This window comes from Eretmochelys imbricata, chromosome 6 (genome assembly GCF_965152235.1).
Source record: "Eretmochelys imbricata isolate rEreImb1 chromosome 6, rEreImb1.hap1, whole genome shotgun sequence".
NCBI lineage: Eukaryota > Metazoa > Chordata > Testudines > Cheloniidae > Eretmochelys > Eretmochelys imbricata.
In genome coordinates, this window is record NC_135577.1 from 30,511,897 (window position 1) to 30,533,374 (window position 21,478).

The 21,478-nt window shown below is 41.8% G+C and overlaps 1 protein-coding gene across 1 annotated transcript in view; it reads right to left on the minus strand.

The window, feature by feature from the left end:
• Window positions 1–20,613, minus strand: part of NCR3LG1 (natural killer cell cytotoxicity receptor 3 ligand 1) — a 32,832-nt gene extending 12,219 nt beyond the window's left edge. Inside the window, exons 1-7 of the mRNA XM_077818330.1 lie at window positions 20,469–20,613; window positions 12,355–12,708; window positions 11,185–11,511; window positions 10,333–10,443; window positions 9,023–9,424; window positions 4,952–5,263; window positions 195–509 (exon numbers count right to left, since the gene is read on the minus strand). Coding sequence (XP_077674456.1) covers window positions 195–509; window positions 4,952–5,263; window positions 9,023–9,424; window positions 10,333–10,443; window positions 11,185–11,511; window positions 12,355–12,708; window positions 20,469–20,544 — 1,897 coding nt within the window. The 5' untranslated portion in view covers window positions 20,545–20,613. The remainder of the gene's footprint in view (window positions 1–194; window positions 510–4,951; window positions 5,264–9,022; window positions 9,425–10,332; window positions 10,444–11,184; window positions 11,512–12,354; window positions 12,709–20,468) is intronic.
• Window positions 20,614–21,478: the final 865 nt, after the last annotated feature.

The window sequence follows — 21,478 nt, forward strand, 5'->3', positions numbered from 1 at the left end:
CCCTTGCCCTTTGCCAAGGTCTCACATTTTGCCATTCTAGAGGCTTTGGGTGCACTCTCAGTCCTCCATGCTCCCTACTGGTCCAAACAGCATCAACATCTGCTCTAGGCCTGTGCCCTTCCCATATAACATAAAGAAGACTAAAGGAGAAAGCAGGATTACCTTGCACAAAGAACAGACAATTCAATAGTCACCTTTTAACATGAGAGGATAGGACTTCTTCGTAGTTCTGTTGCAATGGATGACTTCAATAGTGAACTCTACTGCATGGTCCTCAGGTTCAGGTGTAAATGTCACCTGGCTTACTCTGTGGTACAGATTTGTTGCTGTATCAAGTTGAGGGTCCTGGGTTTTAATTGCAGCCTCGGTGAGTTCTTCAAAGCCTCTCATCCAGCGCACTTGACACTGTGCTGGGTGGTAATCTGTCACCTGGCAAGATAATGTGACGGCCTTACCACTCTCAGGGATACTGGGCTCACATACAATATTTGAGACTTTTGGAGTAAATACTGCAAATAAAACAACAAATAAGGCAAAAGTAGAATGATTAGGCAGTTGAGAGAAAACAGAAGCTAAAGTACAGACCTTCCACTGTGTTTCTATTAATAAGAAATTCACAATAGCTCCCAATGACAGCAAAGATCTTAACAGCTGCATGTGAGCAACAGGAAAGGAAGGAGAAAAATAACATAGGAAAATAGGAATGAAAATGGGAATAAAACTCAGGGGAAGAGGTAGAGACTCTAAACGATACAGTTCTGTAAAAAACAGCACATCCTGTCTGTCAGAAACAGAAGTGTTATCTCTGTGAAAAGTATCAGAGGGGTAGCCATGTTAGTCTGGATCTGTAAAAGCGGCAGAGAGTCCTGTGGCACCTTATAGACTAACAGACGTATTGGAGCATAAGCTTGCATGGGTGAATACCCACTTGTCAAATGCATGTCAAAGTGGGTATTCACATGCTTCTGACGAAGTGGGTATTCACCCACGAAAGCTTATGCTCCAATATGTCTGTCAGTCTATAAGGTTCCACAGGACTCTTTGCCATTATTACATCTCTGTGAAAGTCTGTTTCATTATTTGATGTCTTATTTTATTTATATATTGTGATAGACCCAGACCAGTTGGGTACAGCAGATTAGAAGAAGGTAGATATACTGGCCACTGGATTAACAGTTTTCTGTTCCCTGACTGACCAGAGCAGGGGCTGCTCCAGGGTAATGAGAACACCTGACTCCAATTAACCTGCAAAGAGTCAGGTGAGGCCATTAAGCTAATGTGACCACCTGACTCTAATTAAGGCTCCTTTGATAATATAAAAGGGCTCACTCCCGTCAGGCAGAGAGGAGCCAGGGGAGAGGAAGTGTAGCTGAAGGGCTGGTTAATGAAGACACCCTCAGTCATTGGTAAGGGAGCCCTAAGGTAAGGGAGAAGCAGGAGAGCTGTGGGAAAGTTGCCCAGGGAAATGTAGCCACTCTGGCAGTAAAAGGTTGGCTGCCAACAGCTGCTACCATTAGGGTCCCTGGGCTGGAACCCGGAGTAGAGGGCGGGCCCAGGTTCCCCCCAACCCACCACTACAGAAACACCTCCTGGGAGGGGAAAATAGGCCCCTATCAGGACAGAAAGCTAAACTATTTTGGCATGAGGCCACAGGAGCAACAGAGACTGTGGGAATTCTCTCACCAACCTCCATTGCTGGCTTATGACGAAAAGGGCTCAGTAGACTGTATCCCTGGCCCTAGAGAGAGAAGGGCTACGTGGAGGGTTGCAGTGAGCCTCTGAAGCTAGCATAAACTGCCTGGAAGCGCGGAACCCACAGGGACAAGTTTGGAGCTCTGCCACAATATATATATACATACACATATACACACTAGGGCTGTTGATTAATTGCAATTAACTCAAACAAATTAATCATGATTAAAAAAAATTAATTGCAATTAATCGCAATTTTAATTGTACTGCTAAACAATAGAATACCAATTGAAATGTATTAAATATTTTGGATGTTTTCTAGATTTTCATATATATTGTATTCTGTGTTGTAATTGAAATCAAAGTGTATATTATTTTTTATTATAAATATTTGACTGTAAAAATTATAAACAAAAGAAATAGTATTTTTCAATTCACCTCATACAAGTACTGTAGTGCAATCTTTTTGTCATGAAAGTGCAACTTACAAATGTAGAAATTTTTTTTGTTACACAACCGTACTCAAAAACAAAACAATGTAAAACTTCAGAGCCTACAAGTCCACTCAGTCCAATTTCTTGTTCAGCCAATTGTTGAGAAACAAGTTTGTTTACATTTAGAGGCGATAATGCTGCCCGCTTCCTATTTACAATGTCACCTGAAAATGAGAACAAGGTATTTGCATAGCACTTTTGTAGCTGGCATTGCAAGGTATTTACATGCCATATATGCTAAACATTCATATGCCTCTTCATGCTTTCATGCTGATAATGCTTGTTAAAAAAAAAATGCATTAATTAAATTTTGAGACTGAACTCCCTGGGGAAGAATTGTATGTCCCCTGCTCTGTTTTACCCACATTCTGCCATATATTTCATGTTATAGCAGTCTCAGATGATAATCCAGCACGTTGTTCATTTTAAGAACACTTTCACTGCAGATCTGATAAAACGCAAAGAAGATTTCTAAAGATAGCTACAGCACTCAACCCAAGATTTAAGAATCTGAAGTGCCTTCCAAAATCTGAGAGGGACAGGGTGTGGAGCATGCTTTCCGAAGTCTTAAAAGAGCAACACTCCGATGCGGAAACTACAGAACCCGAACCACCAAAAAAGAAATTCAACCTTCTGCTGCTGGCATCTGACTCAGATAATGAAATGAACATGCGTCGGTCTGCACTGCTTTGGACTGTTATCGAGCAGAACCCGTCATCAGCATGGATGCATGTTGCCTGAAATGCTGGTTGAACCATGAAGGGACATATGAATCTTTAGCGCATCTGGCACATAAATATCTTGCAATGCTGGCTACAACAGTGCCATGAGAACGCCTGTTCTCACTTTCACGTGACACTGTAAGCAAGAAGCGGGAAGCATTATCTCCTGCAAATGTAAACAAACTTGTTTGCCTGAGCAATTGGCTGAACAAGAAGTAGGACGGAGTAGACTTGCAGGCTCTAAAATTTTACATTGTTTTATTTTAGAAGGTTTTTTTTGTACATAATTCTACATTTGTAAGTTCAACTTTCATGATAAAGAGACTGCACTATAGTACTTGTATTAGGTGAACTGAAAAATACTATTGTTCTTTTACAGTGCAAGTACTTGTAATCAAAAATAAATATAAAGTGAGCACTGTACAGCTTGTTTTCTGTGTTGTAAATCAATATATTTGAAAATGTAGAAAACATTCAAAATATTTAAATAAATAGTATTGTTATTTTTTAATCATGCCATTAATCGCGGTTAATTTTTTTAATTGCTTGACATTATATATAATGTGTGTGTCTATATAAGCTATATTGATTTCCCAGAGGAATGCTTTAGAAAGTAAAACATGCCACATTTATGTACAATAGTTTACAAATGTCCCCAACCTCCTTGAGAAGTGAAACTTTGCATGTAGAAAAACAACGAGGACTCCTTGTGGCACCATTTATTCTTTTGCGCAGAGACTGTCCGGTTTGGCCAATGTATAAATAAATAAACACAAATCTGACATCAGGAATTATAACATTCAAAAACCAGTAGGAGAACATTTCAATTGCCCTGGTCACTCAATTACAGACTTAAAAGTGGCAATTCGTCAACAAACAAACTTCAAAAACAGACTCCAACGTGAAACTGCAGAAGTGGAATTAATTTTCAAACTGGACACCATCAAATTAGGCCTGAATAAAGACTGGGAGTGGATAGGTCATTAAAAAACCTAATTTCCCCATACTAATTTCCCCCTACTGTTACTCACGCCCTCTTGCCAACTGTTTGAAATGGGCCACCCTCATTTCCACTTCAAAAGTGATTTTTCCTCCCTTGGTATTCTACTGTTAATTGAATTGTCTTGTTAGACTGACCCCCCACTTGGTAAGACAACTCCCATCTTTTCATGTACTATGTATATATACCTCATGCATCTGATGAAGTGGGTTCTAGCCCATGAAAACTTATGCTCAAATAAATTTGTTAGTCTCTAAGGTGCCACAAGGACTCCTCCTTGTTTTTGCTAATACAGACTAACATGGCTACCACCCTGAAACCTGTTTGTATGTGCAGGCATCAGTCTGGGATCAGAAAAGAAATGTTAGTAACTTGAACCAAGCACAGGATTTTTAAAGAAAACTCTGGGGGAGGAGTTAGTTCTTGGTTTTCTTTTTTAGATAGTAAAAGTATAAAACGTGATCCTGCACTTACCCACTCATTTTTCTAGTCAGGCAAAACCAGCAGTGATTTCAAAGGGTATTTTGCCTACATAAGGAGTGTAAGATCTGGCCTACAGAGAGAACACAGAGGCCTTGCCTTCACTAAGAAAAAACGTGGTTTGTTTGGGTGTTTTACATATGTAAAAATCCATATTTTAATACGTGTTAGCTCACTGAGGTGACACCAAAGCTCCTACTTATTAAAATTGCAATGGTCTTGTCTACCAGAGGATTTTAACGTGTGTGTTAATGTATAAAAATACACCCGTTTTCCTACTGGGGATGGGGCCTTTTGATGAAATTCACCCCCATGTAAAGATCTAGCAGCTCTAAGCCTATGCAGCAGTTAAATCCACAAAATGTGGCTTTGATGGTGCCTAGGCCTTCTGCTGGCCCTCTGTGGAGGGCTGTATTTTACCTTTTAAAAGGGAGCACCTGAGTACTGCAGAAAGTGACCCAGAGATCGATAATTTTTTGCTTTAAAAGCAATGTGTGTGTTATGGAGATGGTTGCTACAGTTTTCATTCTACTATTAAAACAGTATTTTGAGAATTAACTTACTCAAATTTTCCAGCTCCCAAGAAGATTCTTTATACTGGTGTGAGCCTTTAAGTTTAGCTTTGCAGATGAATCTCCTTCCAATATCCTCAACTGCAAGATGTAATATTAAGCTACTGGTGCAGAAGAAAAGTCCATGTGGTCCACTTGTCACGTTACTAATGAAGGGTTTCTCTGGCACTCTATCATCATCTTTATACCAAGCCAATTCAATTGTTTCAGGGTAAAAAGAATGAATTCTGCAAGTCAAAGTTATAGGCTCATCTGGTCTTGGCACATCTGTAGAACACAGGATTGGATCCAATACTGGCATGGCTAAAAAGTAAAACAATGAGATTTGCGCATTTAACAAGAATCAGCTTTTTAAAATGTGATGATCAGCACCCGACCAGTTCTGTAAGGTACTGAGCACCATCTGTTCCCCTAGAAATCAATGGGATTTGGGGGTCCTGAGCATCTTGCAGGAGACCTTATGTCTAGACTCTTCTACCTCATCCATCTCATTTGCTATCTTAAGACTTTGTACTCAACATACATGAGTGTCATAGTTCACTCAAATAAAATATTTTACAGTAGGCCAAATAAAATATTGAGCTCAGGTACACCTAAAGGTGAACTTAGAAGATCAGAATCACAAAATAAGCAGTTAAATTCAAGCTTCTCTCTCTCTCTGCAGATTTCTACATGTGTTTGCAAGGGAGATTTTCTGATGTTTATTCAGGAAAAATCTACCCTATTGCCCACAAGAAGAATCTCTTTGGACATCTATCAATATTGTATACTGCACAGAAAGCAGACGTTACATACTGCTACCTCTAACTTTAGGCAGAAAGCTGCTTTATTAATGCACTGTATGTAGAGTTACACACTAATACAGCTGTTCTACTAAGCAGTCAGACAGTCTGAGAAAGCAGGACTAGCAGTCATCTCAATTCTAGACCCAATATATAAATTTTAGGAGCAGATACAAAAGATCAATTAAGCTACAAAGAGCTTGAAATCACAATGTCCAGGGGAAAAAATAATTCTCAATCTACATGTAACAGTTGCTGTTCCAACACTGAAAATGTGATGCCAAGACAACAAATCTATTTTAAGCAGCTAAACTCACCCATGTTGTCAATCGTAGAATATCAGGGTTGAAAGGGACCTCAGGAGGTTATCTAGTCCAACCCATGCTCAAAGCAGGACCAATCCCCAACCAAATCAATGACACAGTAGAAAAGTTCTGTGCTATGGGGTCAAGTTCAATATACAGTTAGTCCCTGGTTTTAAATGAGAGTCGGTAGTATTTTCCCTCTGCCGATACTCACAACTTCTTGTCAACTGTTGGAAATGGGCCACCTTGATTGCATTGGCCTCATTAACACTACAAAAGTAATTTTCCCTCCTGGGGTATTCTCCCCTTTTTGTCAACTGTTGAGAACAGGCCACTTCCACCTTAACTGAATTGGCCTTGTTAGCACTGACCCCCCACTTGGTAAGGCAACTCCCATCTTTTCATGTGTTATAATATATATTCTGCTTACTATATTTTTCACTCCATGCATCTGATGAAGTGGGTTTTAGCCCACAAAAGCTTATGCCCAAATAAATTCATTAGTCTCTAAGGTGCCACAAGGACTCCTCATTGTTTTTATTCCATTTAAGGAAGCCACTTTAATTTTAACATGCCACAGACCATACTTTCTTTGGGCCACGATGCACGGGCCAGCATGCTAGCAAGGCATACTTCCCAGCATCTGTAATTGCCTCTTGACTCTATGTATATCTCAAGTGTAACCTTTTAAGTTCTCCAATGCAAAATTTACATGATATTTTCTGAATACTTAAAAGGGTCTGTTATTCACAAGTATTCATGTTTCCAAGCAGTCCAAATGAAAACTAGGGAAACACCTTGTGACTTTACTAGTTCTTGGAAAAATATGAGAAGATACCTAAGAATTCAGTACTGAGATACTAACATTACCACAAGATAGGATATAATATGTTACCAACAGCAATGCCAAATAAGGGAAATTAAAGCCATAGATCTTCAAGCAAAGGGAATCTGGGGTAAAGTATTATATATAACCACAGAGACAAAGAGCACCAAACCTCAAAATGCCATGAATGAAAAACCCAAGGTTAAATGCTGCCTGATTTTCCCATCAGATGGCTTTGCAATGTGGAGCTAATATTCATTCGGAGAAGAAATATTTTATTGTAATGCCAGCTATGAACCTGTCAACAATAAAATTGTCAACAAAAGTCATTACAAAATTATTCAAGATAGCTAAATCCAAAGCTGACTGCAAAGAGTTACAGGGGGATCTCAAAAAACTAGGTCACTGGATGAAAAAATGGCAGATGATATTTAACATTGTAAAGTGCAAAGTAATGCATGTTGTAAAAAAATGATAGGGTCTAAACTAACTCTTACCACTGAATAAAGAGATCTTGGAGTCATCATGGATAGCTCTCTGAAAACTTCAGCTCAATACACAGCAGTGATCAAAAAGGCTAACAGAATGTTAGGAACTTCCAGGAAAGGAGTAGAAAATAAGACAGAAAATATCATAATGCCCCTATATTGATCCATATTGTGCAGGCACCTTGAATACTGTGTCCAGTTCTGGTTACCCCATCTCAAAAAGGATACAGTGGAATTGGAAAAAGTTCAGAGAATGGCAACAAAGATTATCCAAGGCATGGAACGACTTCCATACAAGAAGAGACTAAAAAGATTAGGGCTGTTCCGCGTCAAAAAGAGACAATTAAGGGGAAATATGATAGAGGTTGTCATAAATATAAAGGGAAGGGTAAACACCTTTAAATCACTCCTGGCCAGAGGAAAAACCCTTTCACCTGTAAAGGGTTAAGAAGCTAAGATAACCTCGCTGGCACTTGACCAAAATGACCAATGAGGAGTCAAGATACTTTCAAACCTGGAGGTGGGGGAAACAAAGGGTCTGTCTGTCTGTGTGATGCTTTTGCCAGGACCAGAGCAGGAATGCAGGTCAGAACTCCTGTAAAGAGTTAGTAAGCAGTCTAGTTAGATAGGCGTTAGATTCTGTTTTGTTTAAATGGCTGACAAAATAAGCTGTACTGAATGGAATGTATATTCCTGTTTTTCTGTCTTTTTGTAATTTAAGATTTTGCCTAGAGGGATTCTCTATGTTTTGAATCTGATTACCCTGTAAGGTATTTACCATCTTGATTTTACAGAGGTGATTCTTTTACTTTTTCTTTAATTAAACTACTTCTTTTAAGAACCTGATTGCTTTTTCATTGTTCTTAAGATCCCAGGGTTTGGGTCTGTGTTCACCTATGCAAATTGTTGAGGATTTTTATCAAGCCTTCCCCAGGAAAGGGGGTGTAGTGCTTGGGGGGATATTTTTTTGGGGGGGAGACGTTTCCAAGTGGGCACTTCCCCTGTTCTTTGTGTAACACTTTGGTGGTGGCAGCTTTTAACCTAAGCTGGTAAGAATAAGTTTAGGGGGTCTTTCATGCAGGTTCCCACATCTGTACCCTAGAGTTCAGAGTGGGGAAGGAACCTTGACAGAGGTCTATACAATTTTGAAGGGTGTGGAAAAAATAAATAGGAAAGTGTTATTTACCCTTTCCTACAATACAAAAACCAGGGGTCACCCGATGAAATTAACAGTCAGCAAGTTTAATACAAGCAAGAGGAAGTACTGTTTCAGTCAACACATGGTTTACCTGTGGAACTCACTGGTATGGGATGCTGTGATGGCCAAAATGTATAACTGTGTTAAAAAAGAACTAGATAAGTGAATGGAGCATAGGTCCATTAATGTCGATTAGCCAAGATGGTCAGGGACATAACCCCATGTCCTGGGTGTCTCTAAACCTCTGACTGTGTGGGAGGGGAAGACAGGTAGATGAATCCAGTATTGCCCTATTCTGTATGCTTCCCCTGAAGCTCTGGCACTGGCCACTGCTGGAGACAGAATACTCAGCTGGATTAACCATTGCTCTAACTCAGTATGGGGCAGTTCTTATGTTCTTAATTCAGACAGTAACTGAACTTGAAGAAGCTAAACTTTGCGTACTGCAAACCACTTTGCTTACCTATGACCTTCAGTGTTGTTGTTTCAATAGCAGGATGTTGCTGAAGGGCCTCGTGTATGATTTCAAGAGAAAGCTCTGCCTTATCTAGCTCATGCACGTTTGGAGATATATGAATGATGCATGGAACTTCATAAGTGCCATTATCTAGTGACTTCAAGTATATCTGAAACTGAAAATTCTTTGACTTAGTCAGGAGAGCAGCACTTTCCCCATCTTGCTGGATGTCATCCTTTTCACTGTTCCAACAGTAAATTTTCTCCTTTTCTTTTTGTAGATACTTTTTTAGAAAAAAAGCTACAGTTATAGGTTTTGGACGAAAGCCAGAAAATTGACAATACAAAGAAGTGTCTTCTAAATGCTTCATTTCCACATTCCCTATGAATACCATTATTGTTGGTGGAACTGCAATAAAATATGAAAATATGTAAGTTAGTTGCACAATGCACCATGTTGGGAAGAATGACACTAAAAGGTGAACTGCAATTTTTCTATTTCTGCTGCATAAGTTACACTGTATTTCTGTATGCTAAAGCATTGTGCTTACCAACATTAACTATCTTTACCAATGCTGAATTTTTAAATATACCATATGGTTGAATTCCCTTGATTCAAATGCCCCAATTGTTGTTTCTTCTCCACAATCCTTAGTAGATAAGTGACTATATGGTCAGATACATACAGTCCTCAAATTTTTAGTCTTTCACATAAATCTTTCTCAATAAAGGGGTATCTGAGCAAGGGTTACATCTCCCTTTTTATGTATCAGTATTTTTTCTGTACAGTTAGTACTAAAAAAATAGATCATATTGTTAAAAGTTATCACTTTAAGTTAATTCCAGTTACTACTGATGTTGTGTTTGTATGGAAGAATTCAGAATGACACTCTCACCTACTAAACCAATAAAAGGCAACTTTAAGAGCAAATCCTTTTGTGACAGTATATGAAAGCAGAGCATTTCTTACCAAGCCTGTCACTTCTCCTATTTAATACCTATCATGTTCCAATTTGTTTAAAATGTTCTAGTCAAATACAAAATAATACCTAATTTTTTCCCAAAGGGCTTCAGAGGCAGTGAAGGATTCAGTGAAAATGGGGGTTGGATAAGCAGGGGAACAAAAAGCAATGGCGTGCCCTGCTTTTGGGACATTTGACTAACCTTCAGTTAACTGATGGGTGGCTAAAGAGCATTCTGAGGTACTGATTCTTGTTAGTTTGTCCACTAGTGTTAGCTCTTGTGAATATCTGAATTCTAAGTTTATTAGTTTCCATTAGGATTTCATTAGCACAGTGCACCTTTAAAACTACTTACTTTTCTTAAAACACTTATTGTACACGAAAACTCCCAAACCGAGCACAATAACACAGGCTATTATTGTTCCAATGACAGCTCCAATTAAAATGCTTGAATCGGACCTGGGGGCTGTGAATGAAAAAAAAAATCTGATAATCCTAAACTTGCTCAAATCAAAGAATTTAGTGAAACATATCTACTCCTTCATTTCCTTGTTGAATATTTGAAATGTCACAGAAAAGTTAAAGTAGGCCTAAAATTATAACCCACTGAACTACAAAAGAGACCACAGAATAACTGCCAGGTATGTTTTGTTGTATCAGATCAGAGCTTCCAAAGGTCGTAATAAGAGACCACTAAGAGTACTGAAACGCCCACTTCAAACATTACATATTTGCAAACCTTCACGGATGAAGACCACAAAAAAGTGTTGCAATGTATTGTAGAGTCAAAAACAGCCTTTTGTTAAAGACAAGTCTGGATCAACTCAGTGAGCTTAGAGAGGCACCAAAATGTTGTTAGCCTGACCTACCACCAAAAATACACGCCACTAAAATGGTGCACCTGGAACAGCTCTAATATCCAAAGGTGTCCGTGGCGCCAACATATTTCAACCTCTTCTTTTTGCAGACTGGCACTCCTGGGCTGCTCTGCCAGTCCTCCCATTCCACAGTTGTTTCTTTGAGTGTCATTGCATGGCCAGTTCTCCTGCCCCGCTGTCTCTACTAAGTGACACCTGATATCACTGCACCCCAGGGATAGCAAAAGGTTGACATGGTTTAAATTCCTTCAAAAGAGGTCTAGCCACAGCATTCTGGAACACATGACATATCAAAAGAAAAGAGATAAGACCCTAAAGGGGATGGATACCTGTGACAGTCAAGATGCTATTGAGAAGTAACTTGGCAGAAAATGTTTTGTGACTCACAATACATCTATAGACATTTCCATTATCTTGCAGAGATGGTTGCAGCCTTAATTTACTAGTGACATTAAATGTGCCATCTTCATTTTCTACAGAGGCTCCTGTGCAGATATCCTCTGCTGTTACGCTACTGTCCTGATTATTCTTTGAAATCTTCATCCACTTAATGTCAACCGAATTTGGATAGAACTTATTGACTTCACATGACAGAGTCTTCTCCTTGTCGCTTTCTATTGTAACTTCCTTTGGAGACAGGCTGACAGTTGGTTGAGCTGTATGGAGAAAAAAGTTAGATTACGGTTATAGTCATAGCTATGGTGACACTTTAATAATGTTACTTTTGTTGTAACACACATATTACCTAAATGTCTGATATGTGCAATGTTTCATCCTTTTTCCCTAAACGAGTCATTTTTCCCCGGAAATATGACTGCAGTAGGGAATATTACTTGGATGATAAACAGCACTAATGTTCATTAGGACCTTGGCAGTTTTGTTATTCTCTGCTATTTCTAAAAAAAATTTATAGAGAGAGAATAATAGTGTCTCAGATTTACAGCATTTCTGACTAGTGAAAATGCCACTGCAAGACGAAGGTTTGGATAATGAAAACCTTATCTAGCTAGAACCTTAGCAATTATGACAAACAGGCTTATTTAGATCCACATTTCCCCTCATCTGCAAAAAAATCATGGAAGGGGAATATTTAGACTGATACCACTGTGGAGATGTTGCAGGGGAAAATGAGCTGCAGTGTTCTCTGCTTGTAGCAAGGAAAGTGACAGTGAATAGAGAACAGGGATTGTGCCCTCTCCAAGGCAACTAAGATGGAGATATATAGAAAATACCAGGACAAACCCCAAAGATGAAGACTGCCAATCCACATATACATTCCCAGGGCAGGTGTGCTCACCAAACTCCTGCCATCATTACTGACAGCACAACTTACCCAATTTCTTGGGCTATTCCACTTACATCATGCAATTCCCACTTCTCCACAGGGGCTCCATGGGGTGAGGAAACTAGTACCCTAAAATGGACTCCCATATTCAAATAATCTGCCTTCAAGTCCCCAGGATACAATATGAAAGAAATTCTACAATAAAATCACTTACCAACTACCTCTAAAACAGCTGTTCCCTGAGCATCAAAAGGGGTGACGGTAACTTGGCAGGTATATGTTCCCGCTTCCTTAAACTGTATCTGTGGGAGAGAGAGTGCAGCATTTCCTCTTCTCAGGTCACTGTCAGACATACTGGCCCCATTTCTATGGGGAGTATGGTCTCCAATAAGAAATGTGAATACTTCCTCTTTTTGGTCTGCTCTCGGAGTCTTAAGATACCAGGTAACTCCCACATTCTTGAGATCCAGTTCTGCTGTACTGTACCCAGAGATCTTGCATGGTATGGAGATGTTATCATTCAGTGACACTATTTGTGGGGTGCTTCCCATCAGCACTTGGAGAGTTTCTTCAAAAACAGAAAGTATATATTTTGAGCAATACATCCTAAAGGCAAGGTTCCTTTTAACGCAGTTATTTGGCTGAAGGATCATTCGGTATTTTAGTAGCCTGTTTCCTGACCCATAATCCTTTGTAACCTGTCTCAATGGAAATCTAATGAAAGCTTTCCTTTCTAAATTGATAATGGCTTTATGAATAACAATTTTTGCTTTTATTTGAATGAAATAATAGAGATAACACAGGCTAGTTGGGTGGCCCTGGTCCTTAGGAACTACAATGCAGGAAGAACTTTAGCAGTGCATACACTGCATATTACATGTAATACACTGGAGCTTTGTGGTGGAACTACAGCAGCACCTAATGGAAGAGAAATGTGCATTCTATGTATCCATCCATCCATCCCAGGTATTTATATGGACCCTATCATAATCATTTATATGGACCCTTATCATAATCGCTGAGCACCTCAGACTCTTTTATGTATTTTATCCTCACAGTACCCCTGTGAGGTAGGGAAGTGCTATTATCCCCAATTTACCCATTGGGATATGACGCACAGAGAGACTGAATGACTTGCCCATGGCCAAGCACGCAGTCTGTTGTGGAGTGGAGAACTTAACCCAGTTGAGTCCCAGGCTAGCGCCCTCAACACTAGACTCAGTGTCCCAGTCAGAAGCCACTTGTGCATCTCCTCTAAAGGAAAATCTGTGCTGCTGGGTCCCCATCGCCACTGGGGTGAGGGGAAGAGGGACACAACACCACCAATTCCTTGTCATAGAATTATAGAAGTGTAAGACTAGGAAGGGACCTCAATAGTTCAGTCCCCTGCACTTAAGGGGACTGATAATAAGTAATAACTAAACCATTCCTGACAGGTGTTTGTCTAACCCAGTAGTTCTCAACCCGCGGCCCGCAAGCCACTTGTGGCCCAATCAGCACACAGCTGTGGTCCATGTGACATCCTCAGGGCCATACAGGTAGTTTATATATTGTGTGGATGCAGCCCACATAACACATAGAGTGCTGCATATGCGGCCCACAATGGTAAATAAGTTCAGAACAACTGGTCTCACCTGTTCTTGACCTCCAAAGACAGACATTCCTCAACCTCCCTCAGCAATTTGTTCCTGTGCTTAACTACCCTGACAGGAAGCTTTTCGCAATGTCCAACCTAAACCTCCCTTGCCTCAATTTAAGCCCATTGCTTCTTGTCCTATCCTCAAGGTTAAAGGAGAACAACTTTTCACCCTCCTCCTTGTAACCACCTTTTATATACTTGAAAACTTATCATGCCCCTTCAGTCTTGTCTTCTCCAGACTACACAAACTCATGTTTTTCAATCTTTCTTCATAGGTCATGTTTTTTAGACCTTTAATCATTTTTGTTGCTCTCCTCTGGACTTTCTCCAATATGTCCACATTTTTCCTGAAATGTGGCACCCAGAACTGGACACACCACTCCAGTTGAGGCCTAATCAGCATAGAGTAGAGTGGAAGAATTACTTCTTGTGTCTTGCTTACAACACCCTTGCTAACACATCCCAGAATGATGCTTTTTTTGCAACAGTGTTACACTGTTGACTCATATTTAGCTTGTGATCCACAATGACCCCCAGATCCCTATCTGCAGTACTCCTTCCTAAGCAGACATTTCCCATTTTGTATGTGTGCAACTGATTGTTCCTTCCTAAATGGAGTACTTTGCATTTGTCCTTATTGAATTTCATCCTATTTACTTCAGACCATTTCTCCACTTTGTCCAGATCATTTTGAATTTTAATCGTATCCTCCAAAGCACTTGCAACCCCTCCGAGGTTGTTATTGTCCACAAACTTTATAAGTGTACTCTCTATGCCATTATCTAAATCATTGATGAAGATATTGAACAGAACTGGACCAAGGACCGATCCCTGCAGGACCCCACTCAATATGCCCTTGCAGCATGACTGTGAACCTTGATAACTCCTCTCTAGGAATGGTTTCAGAGTAGCAGCCGTGTTAGTCTGTATTCGCAAAAAGAAAAGGAGTACTTGTGGCACCTCAGAGACGAACATTTATTTGAGCATAAGCTTTCGTGAGCTACAGCTCACTTCATCGGATGCATCCGATGAAGCTCACGAAAGCTTATGCTCAAATAAATTTGTTAGTCTCTAAGGTGCCACAAGTACTCCTTTCCTCTCTAGGAATGGTTTTTGTGCCAGTTATGCACCCACCTCATTATAGCTCCATCTAGGCTATATTTCCCTAGTTTGTTTATGAGAATGTCATGTGAGACAGTATCAAAAATCCTACTAAAGTCAAGATATACCATATATACCACTTTCCCCCATCCACAAGGCTTGTTACTCTGTCAAAGAAAACTATTATATTGGTTTGATACGATTTGTTCTTGCCAAATCCATACTGACTGTTATTTAGTTATCTTCTAGGTGTTTGCAAATTCATTGCTTAATTATCTGCTCCATTATCTTGCTGGGTACTGAAGTTAAGATGACTGATCTGTAATTCCCCAGGTTGTCCTTATTCCCGTTTTTATAGATTGGCACTATATTTGCCATCTTTTAGCTCTCTGGAATTTCTCCCATCTTCCATGAGTGTTCAAAGATAATCGCTAATGTCTCTGATATCTCCTCAGGCAGCTCCTTGAGTATTCTAGGATGTATTTCATCAGGCCTTGCTGACATGAAAACATCTAACTTGTCTAGGTAATTTTTCACTTGTTCTTTTCCTATTTTAGCCTCAGATCATACCTCATTTTCACTGGCATTCACTGTGTTAGAAGTCCAATTGCTACTAACCTTTCTGGTGAAAACTGAAACAAAAAAAGCATTTAGCACTTCCACCATTTCCACATTTTTTGTTGTTGTCTTCCCCCCTCATTCCCCACTCTTTCCCCTGTCCTTGGTCTTCCTCTTGCTTCGGATGTATTTGTAGAATGTTTTCTTGTTATCCTTTATGTCTCTACCTATTTTAATCTAATTTTGTGCCGTGGTCATTCTAATTTTATCCCGACATGCTTGTGTTGTGTGTTTTGTTTTGTTTTTTATTCATCCTTTGTAATTTGACTGAGTTTCCACTTTTTGTAGGACTCCTTTTTGATTTTGAGACTAATGAAGTTGTCCTGGTTAAGCCAGGATGGTCTCTTGCCATACTTCCTATCTTTCCTATGCAGTGGGATAGTTTGCTCTTGTGTCCTAAGTAATGTCTCTCTGAAAAATTGTCAACTCTCTCAAACTGTTTTTCCCTTAGACTTGTTTCCCATGGGATCCTACCTACCAACTCTGAGTTTGCTAAAGTCTGTCTTCTTGAAATCCATGATCTTTATTCTGCTGTTTTCCCTCCTACCATTCCTTAGGGCTTGGCTACACTTGTGAGTTAGAGCGCATTAAAGCAGCCCTGGGTGCCCTAGCTCACTACCCGTCGACACTGGCAAGGCAGATAGAGCACTCTGACTTTACAGCTACAGCGCTGCTGGTACTCCATCTTGGCGAGAAGATTAACACTTGTTGTGTAGTGGCTGAAACACCCAGGCGTCAGTGTGAAGGAGGTGTTGCATTACTGCGCTCTGATCAACCTCCGGAAACGTCCCATAATCCCCTTAAGTCAAGTGTCCACTCTTCTCATTGTTTTGAACTCGCCTAGGAATGCGGATATGCCCTTTGAAAGCTCCGTTTCTGACAGCCGGCTCCGAGACAAAGCAAGCCGTTACTGTGGAATGCTGTCTGTGTGTGAGAGAGAGAGAGGCGGGGAGGAGGGGGAGGTCTGCTGCTGTCTGAACTTACGAGACAGCACGCTGACATGCTTTCAGCCCCCCAAAAGCCCACTCTCTCTCCCCCCCACATACACACAACACACTCCCTCTTGCACTCCACCCCACCACACCCCCATTTGAAAAGCACGTAGCAGTAAATTGCATGCTGGGATAGCTGCCCATAATGCAACGCTCCCAATGCCGCTGCAAGTGTCGCAAAAGTGGCCACGTCAGTGTGCTTGAAGCTGTCAGTGTGGACAGATTGCAGGGCTTTCCCTACTGCGCTCTACAAAGGCTGGTTTAACTCAAAGCACTCTGCATCTGCAAGTGTAGCCATACCCTTAGAATCATGAACTCTATTATTTCATGATCACTTTCACCCAAGCTGCCTTCCACTTTCAGATTCTCAACCAGTTATTCCCTATTTGTCAAAATCTAATCTAGATCAGCCTCTCCTTGGTAGCTTCCTCCACCTTCTGAAATAAAAAATTCTCCCTTCCCTTTGGGGAGACAGATGAATAATAAATACAGATAGATTCTTGCATAAAATCTATCTTTGGAAATGTGTCAGACTTCCATAGGCTGTTTCAAAATAGCCAGGGAAGAACTCCAGGATCTCCAAAATGATCTCAGTCTTGGGCATGTCTACATGACAACAGTAAAAGAAAAGGTGTCTCCCTATACACATTTTTTGCATGGCTGCCTATGGCCCTGCTTGGGGACACTGTTTCCATTCGGGTACATATCTGCTCTTGTCTCTATTTGCTGCATTCTGTATTTCCTGCATTCTGTACACACAGGACGATGTAATGCAGCATCACCAAATAATATAGAGAACTGCACCATCAGTCTCTCAAATGGGTGATCTCCCCCTAAGTCTGGTGCATTCAGATTTGGTTCAGTGTTGTTGATTTTCAACTTCTTGAGCTCAGGCAGTTTGACTGCTCACATACCAGGACCTTCAGGAATCGTTGTATAACACTCCATAGAGTGGAGAGATGACAAGAGATGGCATGTGCTGAGCGTGAGGAAGGTTACCAGGGGAGAGTGGAGGTTGTATCACTTTCTTACTGTACTCATTGCATTGACAAGACCTTTACAGACCATAGGAGGCCTAATGGTGGTCTCAAGAATTTAATTATTACTGCAGAATCTTGAAGCAGTGGGGAACCACCCCACCATACTTATGCAGCCCAACTGCACTGTACAGTTATGGAGGCAACTTCAGCAGATGTGGAGGGGGAAACCCCTCCCTAATGGGTGACCAATTAATTCATCCGCACCCCTACACAGAGGCAGAATCATTCCTGCACCCTGGTGGTAGTGGTGGAAGTGAGATATCAGCAAGGCACTGCAAATTTATAGCGCCATGATGTGTGTGATAGTGGGTTGGTTTCTTCTTTCTTCCCACAGCCTCCAAAGGAACTTAAAAAGGGATGTTCTCCCCTAACGCAGCCCTTTCAGCTGACAGCACTGAAAGGGAGCTGGCAGCCAGAGGAGGTGATGAGGTAGAGAAGTAGAAGGATATTACAAAACAAAAGAAAAAGAAAAATATTTTAGAATACAGAGATCTTGGTCCCATCCTCCATACCACAGCAGGTGGCTGTGTGATACTGCAGCCCAAGTAATGGAGAGGAACCGGGATATTGGGAGCTCATTAGAGAGGCAAAAAGTTGATTTATGTGAGCTCCTCTTCCCTTCCCAAACACTTCCCCAACTTGCTTCTGTGAAGAAGGAGTGAGATGTTCCTGCACTGATCCAACTGTTGTGGGATAAATCCCAGTTTATATGGCAGTGAGGGGTCACCCCATCCATTGCTTCTGCATAACCAGCCCTAAGGATCTGGTCCCACAGAAACAGCTGGCATCCTTTTAAAGCCTATTTTAGTAGTCATGCAGGGTGTGCACTCCAAATGAAAAATGTGATTGTAGCACATGTAAGCATACCTGTGGTAGCTTTAAGATAGCTAGAGCATGGATAACAGTGAAGTGTAGATATGTTGGCATGGCCTTCAGAATGGGTTAGCAACAAGAGTACATACCCAGACTCCCTGAAGGGCTTCTGCTTGGGTTTTTGGCACAGGCTTCAGCACGGTCTAGCAACCCAAGTATTTTGTTGTTTATACTTCCTGAAATTTCAGTTTTTTATGGATTAAGAAGCAATTACACTGTGTAGGTTTGGGGTCTTGCTTGGGTCTATACTTTTACAAAACTTCTCTTTGTTTTATTCTATATGTCCTTTATTTTGGTGAAATTTCTAAAAATGTAAACTTACACTGCTTTTTTTTAAAATTAGCCTTTGAATAAAGAACTGAGAGCCTTGAGTTAGGTGGGAGAATAACTGATTCCAGGAGTGAAAGTAATTTAAGGGACTTACCGGTATGCAGGGCGGACAGGATCCTGAGCAAGGTGGGGGGATGGCTCAACCAGAAGGGGCGGGGCATGGGGTGAAAGGGGCAGGGCTGGGGCCAGACTCCCCTAGCCTGTCCTTCAGCATGGCCCAGCAGTGATTTAAAGGGCCCGGGGCTCCCGGCCTCTGCCACCAGCGCTACCCCAGGGCTCCAGCAGTGATTTAAAGGTCCACAACCTGGGGCCCTTTAAATTGCTGCCGAGTCCTGAGGCTCCCAGCTCCTGCTGCTACCCCAGGACTCCGGCCGCGACTTAAAGGGTGCTATGCACTGGCATGGAGGGTAAATCATAGTCAGAAAATCTGAATCTACTAGAAGGGAGGTAGACAGATACTTTCTTCTTTTTTTTCTCCTGAATTGAGTGTTTCCATCTTGAACAGTCAACACAGCAACAGACCAGCACAAGTGTGTTGCTATTGCAATCCTTCATGTGCTCTTGCCTACTTAAAAAGAGTACCAGCCTAGTGGTATGCCGCTTAAGTGGCAATAGCTTGTCCCGGGCTCCAGTCCAACCAACTTATTTTTTATTTATATATAAATAAAAAGTTTGCACAATGAGCTGTGCTAAAATTTGTGAAAGAACGCTGAGGCTCATTTATGTCAGCTGCACTCTTTGAATAAGGGCAATTTTGCATTGCCAGATCAGTCTTTAAATGCAAAATGTAAGTCCAGTTCATCTAAATAAGTCCCAATGTGTTTTTAACTAATTTAAGAACAGCTGATTGTACAAATTACTGATAGAGGGGAATCACTTTGCTCACCATGTAGCCAACTTGGGGGTTAAGGGCAGCTGACTAATAGCACACAGCAGCACAACCCTAGCGTATGGAACAGGAAGTACAGCAGAGGCTAGGCCATTGAAAATACAGGGGGAGTTTAGGCTGGTCGTGGCTTGAGATCCAATTATGTTAGACCTAACACTCAAACTCTAATTAATAAACAGAGTGAAAAGAACCGCTCTGATACCAGTCAGAGTGGGGATTGTCACTGACTCGCTAGCATCACCTCCCCACCGGACTCAGCCTCCAGTTGTGACATTTTAAACAAACGGCCCTTTGTAAATTTCAGAGTAACAGCGGTGTTAGTCTGTATTCGCAAAAAGAAAAGGAGGACTTGTGGCACCTTACTTGAGCTTATGCTCAAATAAATTGGTTAGTCTCTAAGGTGCCACAAGTCCTCCTTTTCCTTTGTAAGTTAAATATTAAACGTCTGGTTTAAACAAACAGCCAGGCCCCGGATAACCCCTGAGCCCCAGGGAGAGGCCAGATCGGATTGGTAAACAGGCGAGGGAGTTTTGGGGAGGCCGGGCCCAGCCGGGGAATCGGAACACTGAGCAGTTACAGAATTAAACCCAAGACACCAGCTGGGCCAGGCAAACTGACCCCTGCAATGAGAGGGGGGAGCCCCTCAAAACCCTTCCCCATCCCACCCCGCTGCAGGCTCAGGACGCCGGGGACACGGGGCGCTACACCCGCCCCCCACCCCATACCCCTTGACCCGGGGGCATCCGCAGCTTGGCCCGATTCTGTACCGGGGCCGCCCCCATCGCTCTGGCCCGAGGACCTCCCTCCCGGCCGCTCCCGGCCGCCCCCGGCCGAGCGCTCGTTCACCTGCCAGCTGGAGCAGGCCGCCGAGACCCAGGAGCAGCAGGCACCGCTGCCCAGCGGAGCCCCCTGCCCGCGCCATGGCCCGCGGCCGACCCAGCCCGGGGGCGGCGGTCGCTCTGCTCCGTCTGCCCCGGGCCTGAGCGCTGTGCGTCTGGATGGCAAAGGGACGTTGTTTCGCTTTTACTTTCTCTCTCTGGTATCCTTGGCCCCAAGAAGGGCGCGGTGCATGAAGCCTGGGGATGGGATCGGAGCTGGCACGCCGCATGGCGTGTACTTTGTACAAGGAAAGACCAGTCATTTTCTGGCTTTGCGTTTGTGTGACCCCCACGCAAACACTAAAAGCTGGGACTTCCTGGTTTTTAAAAGCACTGACCCACCAGCTTCCACCTCCCCACCCCATCGCCCAAAGCCCTACCCCGACAAAAGTGTAATGCCTGGCAGAAAGAGTCACCCAAAGAGACATGAAGGAATTTTGTAGCTGCTAGGCTACTGATAGCCTCTCTCTGCGAGACGAAAAATAGTCCAAAACTAGAGAAATGGCTCAAAAAATGTGGGAGGTTGTTATGGAAAAATAATGCACCAGTTTAGTTACCATTTTTTCAATACTCAGAGTACACCCACCTGCAAAAAAACCCCAAAACCCAGCACACCTGTCCATTATTCTTGAATATTAACATTCCATAGACTCACTGGTTTAAGAAATATGTGTACATCGGGAATTTCAACTCCATTTGGTGCGATCACCAGCAACAACATGTCCTGGGTAGTGTGAGGAGAATGGTGGTTGCACCCAGTTAGGGGGAGAAATCTGATGATTATATTCCTGTATAAGGTTTCTCTAAACAAAGCTCACTGTGGTGATGATTATCATTTGTCTCTGATATTTACATGGCAATGATTTGTAAATAGATTAATTACTACTGTTAGTCTTAGAATTTTTACCAAAGCCAAGATGCATGGCAATTATTTTAAAATGTCCTGTATATAATACCTATCACTTAGTGCACCCCTAG